The sequence below is a fragment of the Cupressus sempervirens genome, chromosome 9 (genome assembly GCF_028749045.1).
Source record: "Cupressus sempervirens isolate cs-2001-9-10 chromosome 9, ASM2874904v1, whole genome shotgun sequence".
Classification (NCBI taxonomy): domain Eukaryota; kingdom Viridiplantae; phylum Streptophyta; class Pinopsida; order Cupressales; family Cupressaceae; genus Cupressus; species Cupressus sempervirens.
The window spans coordinates 768,998,209-769,017,472 of NC_143126.1; the positions used below are offsets into that span (position 1 = coordinate 768,998,209).

Sequence of the window (19,264 nt, forward strand, 5' to 3'; positions counted from 1 at the left end):
TTGATGATTTTCCATTTTTGCATGTCAACTATAAGAAAATGGCATACGGAAGAATTCTCTATGATTTGCTTCACATTTCAAGATGGGTGCTCGAATGGAAGTGCTCCAGAACTTCGCTTCTGACCAAGATAGGAGTATGCTTGAATACTCCAGAACTTTTCTCCTCACCAAGAATAAAGACACACCAATGCAAAATTGGACTAATTGACTCTACCATAGGCATTTATTAATACTAATTAGTACCAATTTAGCCAGAGTTGTTTCAAAAGGACATTGATACATTATAGAGCAGTGCTCAAAAGATGATAAGAGGCTTGTTTTCCAAATTTTGGTAACTAGTTTTCACAAACCCCCCAACAGATCTAGTAATGATAACAGCTGAAAGAAGAAAGAATATGATTCTGATCAAAATCTTCTAATTTGACTGGTCTTACAAAGGGAAAAGTAATGCCAATGACAATTCCTTGGAGCAGCTTTATTGATTATTCTAAATAGTATTACACTCCCCGGTAATGTATACTTAATAAATCCCAATGGCTAATGCAGTTCATTCACACTGTCCACAGCACGAACTTTAACAGACTTACTTCAATATGCAGACCCCCAAAAATTTATATCTTGAATAAAGTTCAATTATCATCTCACTTTCAAAATTGAGTTTTTTATATCTACTTGCCTGCAAAATATATATGCAAATATGTACAGGTATATGACTGACCGATTACAGAAAAATACATACTATCACAATCTAGCAGTGACATAAAAATAATTGATATGAACATCAATTTTGTCACTTGCATTATCTTCCAGACCAAAAACTAGAAATGGCCAGAGCTCAAGAAGAAAAATACCCTGTGATAAGAGTTAAGGACGTGTATATCATTGTTTGAATGTGATGGCTACAATGAAATCCATGGGTCCTATTTCAGATGCCTGAATCACAGATTTCATATCTAGAACAGCAGAAGTACACTACTGTCCAAAGTTATATGAAGTAGTAATATATGCTTGCTCTAGAGGCATCATTGTAAACATCCAGAAGACATGCACAAATCCTTAAGTGCAGCATTCACTGAATCTTCGTGCTACTGAAACAACAGAGCCAGAAACAACAAATACAAGGGCATCATTGTAAACATCCAGAAGACATACACAATGCCTTAAGTGCAGGACTCGCTGAATATTTGTTCTAATGAAACAACACAGCCAGAAATATCAAGTACCCCTGTATTTGTTTTGTTTGTTGGCATGGCCTATGATCTGATTTATGAATACCAACCAGCATGCTTATTCTGCACACATTGTCACGGATGATTCAGAGTGAGGAATTTTACTGATTTTAAAATGAAAATTGTTATGTTGAAGTTAAGTCTGTTTCTCAATTCTCACTAATTCCAAAGGATTTCCAAAGATAGGTACAAAAGCCAACATAATGTTTACAGACCTCTGTTTCCTTCCGAAGCTTGCTTGGAACAATTAAAACAGAGTCAAGGGAAAGTCCCCCTTTAGAATGTGTGCAATCAATTTGTGTCATGGAGAACTTCACTTCAGTCAACTTGTTCTCGTTCTCAACCACAAAATTGCCAACATGATAATCAGTCCATTTTCCACGAGCATCACCTACAGGGCCATCCTTACCAACCTGATCCAAATAACACCCTCGTGTAGCATGCTGACCATCAGTTGTAGTAAGGCAGAACTTAACTGGTTTCAAATCCCACCCATGAACATGGTTAAAAACATGAATCCGACGACCCAATCTTCTAGCAGATGTGCCAAGCCGTAATCTGAAAGAAAGACTATATTCTCCTGCAGGAAACTGCAATTTCACTAAACCATCTACCTCAAACCACCAATGCTGCTGAAGATATGCAATTTCACGAAACCTACAGGTTCCAAGAAAAAAATTTAGGTAAGAAAAATTGTTATTTGACTCCCTTTACTTTGAGCTTCCTATAAACACACAAATTATGAAGCATGCCTTGAATCGCAAAGAATTATGTATCAAAATGGAATGTCTCTTACTAGGTTATACATCAGAAAGAAGTAGATTGGAGCAGGAAATTTTACCAAAAGGGCACCTCATATGGTTATCATTTTTCACACCACAAAAGCACACTGTAAAGCCATTTCATCAAGGAAGATCATCATAAATTTCAAATCATCAATAAAGTTGATTAATCAACATTACTTCTCAATTCTCGGTTCTCAGGAAGTAATAAAACCACTTGGACATGATTCCATTTCCACAGATTAACAAATCAAATCAAAACTCCTCCACCTATTTGTATTCAAATTAGTTAAGCATTTACAGGGTAAAATTAACATGGTAAGGTCAAGTGATGTAGCAAATTGTATAGAGCACTTAATGCACAAAACCAGTACTGTTAGTGCACTCTAGACATCATAAAAAACTCTTGTTGTAATAAATCATGTATCATCAGAAATCTTTAGGCTTGAGCTCGTTTTGATTGTGATACCTCTTTTTCTAGACAACAAAATATTGGAGGAATCAAACGGATGGTGCATTTTCCTTGAAATATAAGTCAGTGGCATGATGAAAACCCAAATCAAATTTTAAGGCTAACAAGACATGGTCAATCAAAAAGCAAAAGGTAAAAGAAATTATTTTGACAAGCATACCAGCATCTACTAAAGAAATCTCTTATATGATTCTTCCCACCAAAATTAGCAGCTTTAACATGGTGTTCACAAGTGCTTCTGATTATAACTATGTACTGTGTAGTAGATTTTAGAGAGTTTCAAGGCCTTATAACCCAAATCAAATTTCAAGGCCAACACAAGACATTGTCAATCAAAAAGCAAAAGAAGTTATTTTGCCATGCAAGCCAGCATCTACTCAAAAAATCTCTCATATGATTCTTCCCACGAACAAAGAGCAGCTTTAACATAGTATTCACATGTACTTCTGGCTTATAGATAGTTTAATGGCCTTATGACCCATATCAATGTGCACTAAAGAGCACCTTGGACAACACTCAATGTTGAACTTGACAAAGCTACTAGCTAATTATTCTAACACAAAGTTACATGGATACGGATATATATTTGAACATGCATACAGCATTGGATACGGATAACAGCCATTTTTTAAGACCTCCGATTACAATTGGATACAACATTCATAAAAAAAAAACAACACACATTTCGCACAATTTTCTAAGTTTTTTCACAGGATATTTTAATAACTTTTAAAGCAATTTGGGCATGTAAAATGCATAATTATAAATTGATTACAATATTACTCTAGATGATTAATCCAAATAAATAGGTAGCCAAAATAGAAAAACAATTCACTTTTCTTCCTCATTTGGTGATGATTTTAGTTTATATTTATAACTATAAAAAATAAGTTGAATGAAAGAAGTTTGTATTTTATTTAGGAAGATTTATGTCAAACCTTTAAAAAAACAAATCACATAGTATTTGCCAATTTGGCATAGTCCAAAAATTAAAGATTTTTTACGTCTGGGTAGGAAATCTGCTGTGTATTAAATTTTAATGCCATATGGCATATTGTACCCTTATCCAATACAGATACGGATAAGGGATACATGTGACTAAGGAGGGGCAGGGGAGTTTCAGGCTGCAATGTTTTAACAATATTAAGCTACCAATGAGTAAACCTTCTAATCAATATATAGGTAATACATGTTCACAAATTCCTTTCTTATGAGATACCAAACAAAAATTTCAAGAGTATGTACTTTGAACAGATGTAAAGCTAAAATGCAGCTTTATAAACCATCAGAATTAAGCATCCAGGATACCTAATTCTGTCTGTTTATTGATATGACATTTCCACAGTCCATGTAATGCATTGTAAAAATTCTGGCAGAGTAGTGTGTAGAGCATTTTGGATAACTCCTTTGCTCTTTCATAAGTTACCAGTTCAGATCTGGGGACAGTGTAGGTACACAAACCTGGTACGTGGGTACATTAACAAGAATTAAGGGTTTGCATATACACCTATATATGCATTACATATACCAAAAAAATAAGAGAGATATACAGAATTGTAAGACAAAACCTTGATCATTGATCACTGCCAACTGCCAAAGATAACTATTAAATGCCAATTTATGGTTGAAAAATATTCAAATAAGATATCAATGATATCAAATGTATATGTTCACAATTTCAATGAAAATCATTACAATTAGAGAATTTCAAAATGTAGTTCATGAAATATGATCTCAAAGGCTATGGAAACAGACACATACCCAACAAGTACCAACAAACACCCACATACGCACCCGTACCAGGTGTGTAACTGAACTGGTTCTGGGTCTGTGGATACAAAGGTAAATTAGGCTCTTTCTAATGATCGATCAGAGAGCGTGATATAAAATGTTGATGCAAATAAATTCCCTACAGTTTTCTGCCAGAAGTCTTGACTGTTAAAGTTTCCTTCTTCCCAATGATTGTACTCGTGATGTTTTTAAATTAATAACTATTCGCAATTTCTAAAACTACCAAAACCTATTTTTTTGTTAGCAATCTTTACTTGCACAACCATGTTCTTGTCTCCAGTCATATGTTCTCCCAATCATCACTTAGAATAACAGAGACTTGCTATCTCCACTTTCACAATTGCTATTACCCTTTTTTACAATCGTCCATTAGAAAATAGAATCCTTGTTGATATTTCCAAATAAATTATGAACCAGCCCTGTATAAATCATGTCAAGAGACCATTTTGTGGAACTTGACTTCTTTCCCTGATGCCCCATTTCCTAAACCCAGTGCCAAAAGAACAAAAACAGAGAACGAGAAAACCAAATGAGTTTCCGTGCCAAGAAATCACAGACCTGTGGACTGGAATATAGCTAGTCTTGGTGCCCAGATATCAAAAGTACTCCAGTTATCTTGGGTAGCAGCTCATTTACAGGGAGGGCCCTCTTGGTTAGTTGCCTATAGAAAACCTCTGAAATTTAAATGGAGAGTTGGATTTTACCTGCAGATAAAATAAAATGCCTAGATAATGAACAAATAAGTCTGCATGGTCAAAATAACAAAAATATGAAGCAACAAATTCATGTGTTCAATAAAGCTTGGCAATAAAAATTATTTTGCCAAGTCATTTATTTCCTACATCACAGTAGCAGCAAATCATTTCAGATGTACAACTATATGGTGCTCCCAAGGACTTGGAAACAAACTTTAAATAGGGAACTGACAAACTCAGCCTCTGGGGAGAAGTAAGGCCAGGAAAGTAAAGTATGCAAGACTAAACACAACCAATCAAGCTTCGCATTGACGTGATTTGTGTGAAGAAGAAATGCAAAAAGGCCAAGACAATTAGAGAAGCAAATTGAATAAAGGAACCACTATAATCCCAAAGGAAGAGAACAATGACATTTCCTTGTCTGCGGAATTATTCCAAACAGAAGTCACAGAAACAAGAACATGATGAAAGCTAAACTGGAACTTTAAGTATGAAGATAAGACTCGATTTTTTCAGTATAAATCATGGAGACAAGTGAGATAAAAGATACGAGACTTGGCCCATACCAATGATAATATCAGTTGTGTAGATACGAGTGACTGTAAAATAGATGTAGCAAAACAAAATTGAACTGAAGAAACATATAAAATGTGAGCTTTGTCATTATTAAGCAGAAAAAGATAAAGATCTATATTCCACAACAGCAGCAGGTGACAGTAATACAGAGAGAGAGAGAGAGGGAGGGAGAGTACTTACATACTTACAAGCTTAGCTATTCATGAAATCCTAATTCAAGTTTACACATTCATGTCACGTATGAAATTCAATATTCAATGTAACATGTGCATTGGTGCAAGTAAAGAAGCAATTAGAAGATTAAGAAAAATGATTTCACTGATCAATGTTTTCATTACCACAAAAGACCTGAAGGATAAATAATCATATTCAAAAATAAAAAATGTAATGACAAAAGATGTCCATGACATCTGTATGCTCTAATTTGAGATGCACAAGATTTCACATACAAATGCATGTAATCATGCTTCTGCTCATTCCAGACCCGTACTCTCATTTTAGAATTGTCTGCTCTCCTGCCACTCTATGCAGTTACATAATAGATATTAAAGAAAACATTGAAAAGGGTAACAACTGTATGTTGCCATTCAAATAGAAGCACATTTCATTACATACTTATTTAGGGTTCTTCAATCACTGTAAAGTTCCTTTCCAAAAATTGAAAAAAACTGGCCATAAATGATTCTCTCATTATTTTTAATTTAAATGCTATTTTTGAAAATTTGAAAATTTTATAAAGGGGGCACCTCCCAATTTTGCAGGAGGGCAGCCCAGGGGCATTCCCTGCTGTAGCCATGTCCCTGGTGTGGCAATGGAAATGGAATGCAGAGTTAAGGGATGCAGGCACATTCCTTGGTAACATAGATAAAGATCTTTTTAAAAAGCACCATGAAGTCACGTGATGTAAAACAATGAGATGCAGCAACAAATTGAAGCTCTACCTCAAGAACAGTGTAAAAAAAATTTCTGCAGTTTAAATGGAGGAACAAAGTTTACTTGTAAATAAAATATCAGCAAAAAATATGAATACAAACTCAATGCTTACAAAACAAATTGTCAAGAGAAGAAAAATAAGTCACTAATTTCCTACTTCAGTATCATGGAAATCCAATTCAAGATGTGCAGCTATAATGTAACTTGAGAACTTCCATTGAATTAGAAACAGATTCTAAATAGTGGGTGACCATCTCAGTATCTAACAAAAAGTAGAAGCCAAGATATTGGAGTCAAAAAGAAATTTATAAAGAATAAGCCCAACTGAATTCTCATCAGGAAATGCAAAAGGATGCAGTTAAGTATGGTAGAAGTTTATTAAAGCCTTAGACCTGCTACAATCCCACTGGTGAACATCAGTCAATCCTTCATGTCTGCAGTACTGTAACTAATAAGTTGAGAAGCTTATACTCTAACATATAAATTCCTCTTTCAAAGTTATACAGCCTTCCAGATTTGATTGTGTAATAATTTTTGCATCAACATTTTGGATCACTCTCTGTGATCCGTCATCAGGATGAGAGAGCTGGAGGAAACAAAAACTAATTTTTTGGGACTTTGTGGGACTTTGCATGAAAGACATTACATCCGCATTATATAAATTCCTTTCATAAGCATATGACTATGAACAAAGGCCATGGTAAGAATGAATGCAGTAAAAATTGCAAAAACAGATGCACATAACACCGAACTCGAATTGATTATATCAATAAATTTTCATCCAGACAAAAAAAACAGCAGATATGGGACTTAACCTATGTCAAATATAATACAAGATTATCACTGGTGAATGAGGTGCTCACATGAGACTGTAGTTTGTAGCCAAAAAATGAAATGTGAACAAGGCAGAAAAGGATAAAACTTAGGCACGGCCATCAATTGAAACTCAATCTCGAAAGACAATTTTCTACTCAGCTATGCTACAAACTTACAAGAATGTGTTACATAAAATATGTGCCTTCCTCAAATAGGGTATATTCTAGAGTTGAAGCCCACGAATTAGGGATTATCAAAATTTTCCTAAGTTGCCAAATCGGTAATGGGAACGGGTACAGGTACATGGGTATAAATCACTGCTATGGAAGAAATTATTTTGTGGGGTTGAGAACACTTTTGGTACGTTCATACAAATATATATACACACACAACCTACACATATATATGTATAGATATGCACCTAAAAATTAAATTAAGTTTAAAATGCCATTAAAGTTAAAATGCCATAGATCAATACATTGCTGAACAAAACAATTTCAAATTTCAAATTTTGAAACAAATCATTCTAATTTATAGTCAGGTTTCAGTATCAAAAACATCAAGCTAGAATCTCACAATAGAAAAGTTTGCTAATCAACAGTGTAGGTTTTAAAAATATCTTAAAGATCCCAGATATGTACCCACAAGAGACTCGTTTCAGAATCCAATTCCACTATGTTTCATACATGGAATTGCCCAAAAAAGTCCCACAATTCAGCAACTTAGAAATTTACAAATGCTGTGAGTATATAGCCACTAAGCCATGTCATGATTGACATTGTACATATATATATATAAACTCTCAAAATCAATAACTCTTCAAAACAAACAAATAATGGTGTTTTAAAGCTACTAAAAATATAATGTTCACAAGCATTACAAATCCAGTAAAAACGAGTTATCCATCTATTTAATCACTTCAAAATATATTTACTTGCTGTTGTTCCTGTTCTTCAAACATCTATTTTCTGTTCTCAAAGTTTAAATACTACAAGAAAAGTTGATATGAATTCTCTTGATTATTTGATTTGCTTGAAGAACTTAGATCCTTAAAACTAGAAACACTCACATGCTTCCAAAAGGCAAGTGTGTGCACTCTTTGCTGGATAATCTAACACCAGCAACAATTTTCTACCATAAAATAAGAGATAAAAATATAGTTAGTCTATATATGGAATGAAACTAATCTTTTGAGCTATGAAAATTTTAGTTGCAATTTCTCAACTGCAAAATTAGTTACTAGTCCCCAGCTGCAACAATTATTATATACAACACCATTTTAAGTTTGGACTTGAACCATAGATCATGCAAAATTGATTTAAAATCTGTAGGTTCACCTGAAAAGAACTAGAGCCCCAAAAGTTAAAGAGTCTTACATACTCCCACAAACCACTCAGTAAAACCTGATCATGAGAATGCTACAATATGCTTTGTTACCTTTAAATACATCATAAAGAAGCGGATGTAATGTCTTTAATGCAAATAAACAATCTCCTCAACCATCTTTATCTAGTTGTTGCAATGAAGCTGTGCTTAGCCGATCCATAATCAACATAAATTTTCCGGCACACATACAATGTTTACTAGCAATATGCAACCAACATGATTCACAAGACAATGGTGTAGTAAATATTTTTAATGACTCTTTAAACTGAGTGAATGAAACCTACTCCTAATTAATTTTATGAAGAAGAACAATGCTTGTAATCAGGTTTACTTCTCATTCTTATGTCTGGTGCTTGAAGTAGTAAAGTAGCTGCATGGACTAAAAGTTCACAAGCAAATAGATCAAAGTTCAAGCACACCTGACAAAAGAGATACCCTAAAGAAAGAACCATAGAAGAATGGCATTGTGCCTTCTTGTCTCTGCTGTATCTTGCCAGATTTACACGCCTTGCTCAATTTGATTCATTAAATGCTATGCTGGCCTTCTCTACTACTACAATGCTCTATGGGCATAACTTGGTGTGGTTATTAGCTGCTGCTCTCTGTTGCATTGCTTTCTCCTACCTAATTAGTCACTCTTGAATGTCTTTACATATTCGCCAACAGGGCTTATTTATGCTTACAATTGAACAGCCAGCCCATTCGTACAAATATTTCCAAACATCCTTACACAAGGATGCAGAAAGACAAAACAACTTGTATATGTTTTTCTCCTATGGGGTCTAAGTAAATCTCGTTCTTGATACATCAGTTTTAGCTGAGCTGAACCTGTTTGTATGAGTTCATAGAAATCTGAACACATCAACTATAACTTTTCTTTCATGCTGTGAGCCCCAAGATATCTGAATCGTCCTTGAGCATTATTGTGCCTTTAAATCTATTCTTCTTTTTAAGTTAGTAGAAGCAAGTCTTAATTCACTCCAATAGTCTTGTTAACTAAAGTGTTAAGCTCAGTCAAACAGAATAAGGTGAATCCAAAATTTCCCATGTCCAATTCAAAAACCTTACACTCTTTATAGGGACCCTTCCAACCATGACTAACAAATATGAACTGGCCTTGAAAGATAAAAACAGAGGCTATATATCATTGCCCACAGGTTTATATGCTCTTATGTAGCAGAAACGTTCAGAGCACCCTTATTAGGAAAGAGAGATGATGTATCTGTAAACAATCATATTGCACAATACCTCGACAAAATACCATAGAAATGGAAGTACATCCAGAACATGTGAGGACCCACAAGTGTTTCAATAAACTCTCATTACTTCTCCTGCAGTTAGACACAAAAGTATCTCATTTTGAGGGACAGATCAACATTAAAGCAAGTTTGAGATGACCATCTAAGGCACCATATGTTTTTAAAATTTGTCATTTTTTCTCAAGTAAGAAGCACAACTAGTGCAAATGAAAGTTTTTAATGGATAAAATGGGATGATATCAAGTGGAAGTCACTAAATCATCCAACAGTCCTCGTGGAGACCCAAGTTCAAGTCCCCATGATTCACCTGACATGCCAAGATGTATAATGTTAATGCTTAGATAAATTACCACATCTAATTCTAGGTGCGGTGCACTCCAATAGATGAAGCATTAAGAACACACAGGCCAGATGTCTTAGAAATGGATTCCCCACATCCCTTGCCATTCCGATCCCAAAAACGTCATTAAGCACAAGTTGAAACTTATACCATATCACATGATCATGAGAAGGAAAAATCAAATGAGTTACAATGCTCTCCTTCAAAAATTCAGTACCTCTTCAAAAGCAAGACATTGCAAAAATAGAAGAGCAGAAGCCTGCCCCCTCTTTCGGAAATAGCACTCTTCAAAACCATATGGATCAAATAAATAGAGTTTTACAAAACTCAACATAGGGATAATCTAAACTTTTGAAGTCAATACTCAAGGTACAAAGAGTTGAATCTTTCCTCACCCTGGTAGCAGATATGTTTCTATAAATAATAGAGAGCTCTGTTGCTGGTTCCCTTACAGGTATAGGTTAGGGGTCTGGGCTTGCTATTACAGAAAAAAAAGAAAAATCCTTATTTAACAAACCTGATAACCTAGATATATGGCACTTGCAAAGAGCAATTGGAACACGTCCAACATGCAGACGTTGAGCTGCAAGTGTCACAAATGCATCAGTGTGTTGGTTTCTCATGTGTAGTGTACACCCTACACTAAAGAATGTGTGCAAAATTAGTTATACATCAATGGGAACACCCACCCCTTGTGCACACGAGACATTTTTAAAGGTTTGATATAATAAAAACTGAAATTCCTCTTTTAAAATAAAAGAAGTCTAAAATGATATTTCTGGGGAACAATGAATATATCTAAGAAAGAAAATGCAATGTAAATAGATGTTTAACATGTTTACACATTTAAAACTTAAAAGACAAATGAGAATTAGCAAAAACTTTTCTGCCTATCTAAAAATCTACCAAATGATAAATTGACTGAAATAAACATAAATGTATTCTCCCTGGTGTATATATAATATATATACACATAAATAATAATATAGCTGGTTTAAATAGTCATATAGCCGTTATATATATTTCATGCAAATGACAGTTGGGTAGTTAAATCAGTTGAATATTATGAACATGTAAAATGGAGATTATGGTTGTTCATTTTGATTCCTGTAAATATGATTTTTATTGTTACATTTTTTTTTACCTGATAATGAATATTTATTATTTTTCAAGGAGTTATAAAAGATAGTTGTTTAGTGGAATTGGTGTTTAGCCATTGTGATGATTACGAAATAACCTTTTGATTTAAATTGACGAGTATGTTATTATCGTGGGAAAATTCCCCTTGGCTGCAAGATAAGACAAAGGGATGTAAGTATTGCTAAACGGAAGCTAAGGATTGGGGCACCAAAGGTCCATCAACAGGCCATCAGGTATGGGTTCTAACCATCTTGGTTAAGGATTTATTGACTAGGCAAGAAAGAGTATACCTTGGACAACCATGAGCTACCCAGTCAGTTCATAACACAAGAAAATCATTAAACATTTTTAAATAACATTAAATTGTTACCTTTTTACATTGAGAATGTGGTGTAGTCACCTAAATATAACTCTATATATTGACACCATGTTATCTTAACATCTATACTTGCACGTACATGTGTGTGTGTGTGTGTGTGTGTGCATTAACCAATATAATGGTACAGAAGAATTACATGATTAGGTTTATGCACATATAAATACATATGTATATATGTACGTACAAATAGAGATGGCACAAATAACATGATGCCAATATATTAAAATAAAATCACAAGGAAGGATAACCTTTACGAATATCTTTAATATTCGCTCCATATTATAGAGCAGTGTCATCCTTCATCGGCTCATAATTCTTTTGAAAATTCAATCCATTGAATTATTTTTTGAAATTAATTATTCTTGTAATGATAGTTGGCTTGCACCACCATCTCAGTCTCTTTCTTGTAACTGAAAGAGAGAATGTCTTCAGTTGCTTATTTATGATCTCGCCTAGACCATGCGAGTTCTCTCTTTTTTTCATTATTGTCCGATCTTTGTTTTAACTCTACAAAATATCACCCACGGCAACAAGCCGAGCTTACTCTTATTATCAAAAGACATTGGATAGCTCTGCATAGTAGTGGGCATGGAAGATACTTCAGCTCTATCAAATACATTACGAACAATTCCATATTAGCACCTCACTATGTCTTGGCCCATGGTTTTTCCAGGCCGCTCTGGGCAGCACATCACTTAATCGCAGGTTATGAATTCATTGTTTTTGCTTCCATCATTATCAGTTATCTATACTGTTCATTATCGAAACAGTTAGGCAAACAATGATCTTATTACATTGCCATTTGAATGCCTCGTTTGTTGTTAATATTGCTATGCAAACTATGATTTGCTACGAAGCCATGAATAGTCAACTGATGAAATTATTACTCAGCCCGAACATCATGCTTGATGCCATGCATGCAAACCTTTCTGATAATACTGTCATGAAGATTTATAAGTTGTTGTTTTTATTTCAAATGAATAATGTGTAAATGTAACCATTGCTATCATTGTGCATGAAATGTTCTATAAGCAAGCACTGAAATACCTTGTGCAAATTAATCAGCCTTAATTATACAGAGGTGTTATCAATATACCCCTCAGGTGAGATCAGCTCACAATGTCAAACTTAAATATTAAATACAGAATACTCAATCTGAAATCTGTTTTGTATATGATCTTGGATCTCCTAGGATACACCCCTAAGACCAGAAGGGTCGAGTCAAATGGGTGGGAGGAGAAAAAAATCCCTGCTGAAAGTCAGAAAGGAAGTGATTAAACCATAAAACTTTATAAGAAAACTGAGTCAGCTCATGGTTGCCTAGTACATAACTTTTGTTGTCAAGTTGAGGGGTGGGTGATTAGGCAAATTGTAGCCCATTGAAATCCTTGGCCAAGGTAGGTTAGTGGCATGCTTCTTACAACGATCACTAGAGTTCAGAGTGCTAGCCAACAAAGTGGTAGGTTGATGGAGGAGATCCACAACCTTGTCTCCTACTTAGCCGACACTATAACACTAGAATGCTCAAGTGGTTGGACCATGGCGCCCAAAGCCTAACCCCACCCTGGGGTAGGGAGGGCCTTTCTCGAATTGAGATTGTGTGGGGATAAGTTAAGGTCCGTGGTTGGGAGGTTAAGCCAATGTCAACGCTTCTCCTCTTCACCAAATGTCGAGGCTTGCTCAACACAGTGACCGTCTTCTGCATTATGTATGGTACTTGATTTTGTTACCCTCTTTTATCTTTAGTGTTGTGTTATGTGATCGTGGTACTTAGTTTTGATATTTCGTTATGTTGTTATTGTAAAGATTGTAATTGAAATAGAAAGAATTAAACATGGAAGTTGTAACTGATTTTCAAAAGTAGAAAGTTTAGTCCAGTATTATACTCTTGAATGTGAAATGCAATAACTGAATCAATTAGTTAATTTTTCTCTTTCATATGAACTAGTTATAACTGTTGATTTGTCATTTTGTTATGAATATTAAATTATAATATAGTTTAAATTTAGGTATGGAAAAATAGTTTGTTACAGTTTATATATTTTTAAACATTATATATATTTCTTTGGTTATCCTTTTTAGGTTTATACATTTATCTTTTTTTTTGGTGCTTTCTTTTGATTGTTTTTTTGTTTTTATTATGTGTTGTTTATGCGTTTTCCTAATTGGTTTGTTTTTTTGTTAGTTCATTTGTTGTGTTTTTACTTATTTACTTTCTTTGCTCTTTTCTTGCTAGTTCTTTTATTTTTACTTATTTTATATTTCAATTTTTTTTTTGTTGGTAGTTGTTTGGTCTCTTATTGTGCATGCTATCCCCCTTTCCCCTCTCCCCTTTATCTATTGAGTTGGTCGCTTTATGCAACTAACATTTTTTGGTGCATCTATTGCATTCTTTCATGCTGACAATGAATCAGATCCAAAATGTTGATGCTAAAACAACTAACACAATCTAATCCAAAAGCATATATATTATAATTTGAATGAAATTGACTGCAAATCATGAACAAGAGCATTTTTCATATCAGCAATGCCGGTAGTCCAGACGGACTGTAGACCAAAATGATAGAATCCCACTTCAAGCAATATATAAACTGAGGACTTGGTGTAATACATCAATCCAAGAACATTTTTTATAAAAAATTCATTTTCTTTAATATTCACCCAATCTGGAACCTATTGTAGCAAACCTCTAGATATTATAAGGTATATATAAACCATTTTGTAGAACTGATAAAATTAATCAACAACCTTATAAGAATTGTTCCAATCCTTATAAATACTCATTTTAACAAATAAATATGTCAGGTAACTGGCGTTAAATTAATGTTGTCCATTTCCATTTCAAATGTTATTGAATGTCAGTGCCAAGCATGCCACTAAAGAAATCCATGAACTCCTAAACAAGCTAAACGGAATATACTTTGATGGTAATAGGCAACAAAATCTGATAGCTAAATGCTATGTACTATGTATATACACTCGCACAGAAAATGAGATTTGACAGGACATTTTGTTAAATCACAAGGGCGAAAAAAATTGTAGAGAAGAATGCTTGATCAGAAGCAGTGCATCTCAGGTGCACAACGTACACCCCATCAACTCAAAATCTCGCAATGCTCAGTACACTTTATCATCTGTGACAGTTTGAGTACGTGTCTTCCCAATCCAATTCTGTAAACTTGAAAAATAATTGTCATATGCTTTTAGGTTATTGTCAGTCTGCAGGAACCTCTAAATTCCAATCTCATCTCATATATAGCATCCTCCAAACAAGCTTGAAAATAGTTCAATTTATATGAATATAAGTTCTTAATAGTCACACCTGCATCAGAACTTTAGCACCATCCTATATGACTCACGTGTCATGTCTATATTTATAAGAATACATGCACAGATGTTTGAGGGAAGAACCAACCAGTGGAAATCACTAAGAGATGAGAAACTATCATAATATATTTTTTTCATGTTAAGACAAAAAGTAAGCCAAAGTCAAAGTTGTGCCTAACTTGAATCATACACAGTAAACAATGAATGCTAAAATCATAGAAAAGAGAGGTGAGGAGTTCCGTGCTAAACCCCCTAAATAACAATTCGTTAACCCCTACCAAATACATCAATGAACAACTCCTAGTGAGCAGACATTCAAAACTAAAATAGAACCTAAATACAAACGATGTATTGTCGGAACTTAAACTTCACAAAAAACATGGCAAGCTGTTTTTTGACTGTTACTCAACTCAAATTTGTGAGAAAATCTCAGTGAAAATCAAAAAAACTCAGCAATTATAACAGTATTCAATTTGAGGATTTCTTTTTTATGGTTCTTTTCAACATTCGAAGTCAACTTTCTATTCAAGACTGCAGATACACCAAACCCAACTCAATCTCAGATCTGTGAATCATCGCTAAGTCTCGATACTATGAAACATAAACAAGTGTTTCATCATTTGAAAGAATCCCAGACAACTGAAGAACTGAAACATTTGACAAGGATATTGACATGTACCTGGTCTCCTCACATGGAATCCATCTCCAGTAGCGATGATCGTCTATTCCTGTGATGGCCATGGCTCTTGCTGAAATTGCTAGACAAACTCCTCCTGTGGCTTTATCAAGCCAAACTTCCTGTTCGCAGTTCAGCATTAAAGTTAGATCACAAAGTTCATTGTTTGACCTTTGTGATGTGAATAGAAGAACATTAAATACCATGTGAATCTAAATTCTTTTGTATAAATATCACCCTCTCAATAGAATTTTGTACATGCGTATTAAATATTGTTGTTGTAAAGTACTAGACTTTAGGTGCAAACATGACTAGCTTGCAAAGAGTAAGTGTGCTAAGAATATCTAAATTAAAGAAAAGTGAAGTAACATAGATGATAATACTTTTCCCAAAGGAAAGCAACATAATTATGGGAAAACAAGCCCTATACCCAAACTCTACATGATACTGGAACAGCATTGGACCACATGTTGCAGGTACTGGGGCAAGTTTTGATGTCACAAATCTTCTTGCAAACACGAGTCACTAGGAAAATGAACTCTACGAATATTTATATTAGAGAAAAGAAAAGGAGCATAGATAGGCAATAACACTAGTTTCCCCAAAATATAACAACATAATCTGGCATGGTAAGCCACATTCCCAAACCTGAATGCAATCCTCAGTTGACATAAGACCACATATTGCAGGTAATGGAGTGATTAAGGAAGAAGTGTGTCAGATTAACCAGTTGCCGACTAAACCCAGAAAATGGTAGAACAAATGCTCTTTCCAAATGAAAAGCATAATGAAGTGTAATATAAAGAACTTCCCAAATGATGGATAATTAGACAATATGCTGTTTCTTTCACAAAAGATTCAACGAGTTCTTAAAGTCAACAGCATTCAAAAGACTAAACCCAGAAAATAGGAAAACAATTGCTCTTTTCAAATGAAAAGCACAATGAAATATAATATAGATAAGACTTCCCAAAAGATGGATAAACAATGTGTTTCTTTCTCAAAAGATTCAACAAGTTCTTATCAACAGCATTCAATCACCACAATCTCATGAACCTGGTTATTCGATCTGAATGTGCTCATATAAGTTCCATCTAGTATTCCTAAAAATGACTCTAATCAGAGATTCAATGATTAACTAGAGATTTCCTCAAAATTTGCAATTTGCTCTATTTCAATGTCTTATGTCAATTTATAAAAATAATGCTATTTGTCACAAGTTACATTTTTCAGAAAATCAGCATGGCTGCTTCAGTCACCAGATTATTTTTGCCAAAAAAATATGTATTTATTTAACAGTTTGTTGTTTTTGTTGCTTTCTTGCTTAAATTTTAAAGAATTCTTAACACGCAGCTGGTTTACTGTTTTCCCCAATTTCTTCATAATTTTATAGTTTACCCAGCTCTTATTTTCTAGATACTGTATTTTATGCATTATTTTGTCAATATTGAACAGAACCAAGAAAATTTTCCTTCAGCCATTTGTTCTTGTTCTGAAGTACACCTAGAACCAATGTAACTATTAGAATTAGTAATCTTTCCTTGGTTGTATTTATTTATTAAATGGGATAAACCAAGGTATCCCTTATGTTGTTTGTCCTCTTGTCCACATGTGAAGATGTGTCACTTCTTGTCCTCTTGTCCATGCATGAGGGCAACTCATTTTTGTAATTCTTTTTATAAGGAAATTAGTTTATCCTCCTGAAGAGTATCCCGACACTTTGCACACACTTATTATGAATGATGGCATTCATAGAAATGGGAATTACACATGCAACAACATTCTCATCTCTATAAAAGAAATGCCTGTCTCTCTCATTCTTCTAAAACTTTTACACATCACTTAGAGGTTATTGTAATGAGCTAAATTTGCTCTCTCTCTCTCTCTCTCTCTCTCTCTCTCTCTCTCTCTCTCTCTCTCTGGGTTTTTACCAACATTCATTTAATCAAGGTCTTCTTCTTGATACATTAATCTTGTAATCATGTCTACTTTAATTCCTGAGATAAAGTATAATAAATCGAACTACCATGCTTGGAAAATGCATCTTTCTTTTATTTTTCACTCTAAGCATATTTTGGATGTTGCTACTGACCCTTCTTCAGTTCTTGCCACCTCACCTATGCAAAATGAACAAGATGCTTGGAATACTAAAAATGAGAAAGCTCTTGGCCTCATTGGTATATCACTTGACCCAGATTTGTATGTTTTGATTGCTCACTGCACTACTGCCCACGAAGCTTGGGATATTTTGAAGCAAATGTATGACAGGCCTACCAAATCACGCAAGATCCAATTGCAAGATAATTTGTAAGATTTAAGGTATACTGATTTCAAATCCATGGATGAGTTTTGACTGAAATTTGATTCCATTAAAAGTCAATTAATTGGACTTGGTGTTACTCTAACTGATATTAGATTAATCACCATTATTTTAAAGAAATGTCTTCCTAGGCAATTTCAAAAATTTATCACTAATGTTTATTTTTAACTTGCTATTCCTACTTTGTTTACTCAGTTAACTTATAGTATTTTTCAAAATTTGTTGTGTCAAGAGGAATCTAAGTTGTTGCAATTTGGTACTCTTAAATCAAAATCAAAATTTTAGATCATCTAATCGTAATAATTCTCCCAATAATCATCATAATCAAAATAATCATAATTTCACTGATAATCATAATAATCCTAATTTTGATAATAATTATAATTCCAATAATAGATTTAATTCTAGGCTTTCTTTTAACAATAATAATGATCAAAATACAAATCGTAATAATAACCATCCTAGTCAATACAATTGTCCTACTAAAAGACTTATTGTGGGAAAAATGGTCATGTAACTAATAATTGTTTTAAAAAGCAAAATGATAAGCAACCCATCAATAACAATAATCAAAATAATCAAAAATCTCATGGTAACCAATCTTGTCATGTTTTTTTACTGTTAGTTACAATGTTTCTAAACAATTAGAATGGATTGTTGATAGTGGTGCTTCTCAACATGTTACATCTCACAGAGAAGTGTTTGATTCTTTGCAGCCCAATCTTTCAAATATTCCGATTCAATTCGCTGATAATCATAGTTGCAAAGTTGAAGAATTTAGTGATGTTAGTGTTTCAAATGGAAAGTTACATGATATCTTTGCTGTATTTTTTGGGCAGATTGTGTGACAATTTTTGTGGGAAAGGTTGATGCAAAAATTGTCACACAATCTGCCCAAAAAATACAGCAAAGATTTCTAATGGTTTGTGGAAAACTAATATCTACAAGTTATATGTTGTTCTTTATGTTCCTGATTTGAAATCCAATCTTCTTTTAGTTGCTAAGTTATGTCAAGATTATAAGATTGAATTTCATCAGGACATGTGCTCTGTTATTGATCCTAATACTAATCAAGTTATTGCTAATGCTAAGTAGGATCATGATAACTTGTTCTGGTTTTATAAGTTTACCTCTTCAAAATAC

General features: G+C 33.9%; 1 protein-coding gene across 1 annotated transcript in view; it reads right to left on the reverse strand.

Moving 5' to 3' along the window:
* Positions 1-641: 641 nt before the first annotated feature.
* The window catches only part of PP2-A15 (phloem protein 2-A15), a 34,632-nt gene continuing 16,009 nt past the window's right edge, over positions 642-19,264 (reverse strand). Inside the window, exons 2-4 of the mRNA XM_089802024.1 lie at positions 15,805-15,923; positions 1,445-1,886; positions 642-1,292 (exon numbers count right to left, since the gene is read on the reverse strand). Of these exons, the coding sequence (XP_089658150.1) occupies positions 1,266-1,292; positions 1,445-1,886; positions 15,805-15,923 (588 nt within the window). The 3' untranslated portion in view covers positions 642-1,265. The remainder of the gene's footprint in view (positions 1,293-1,444; positions 1,887-15,804; positions 15,924-19,264) is intronic.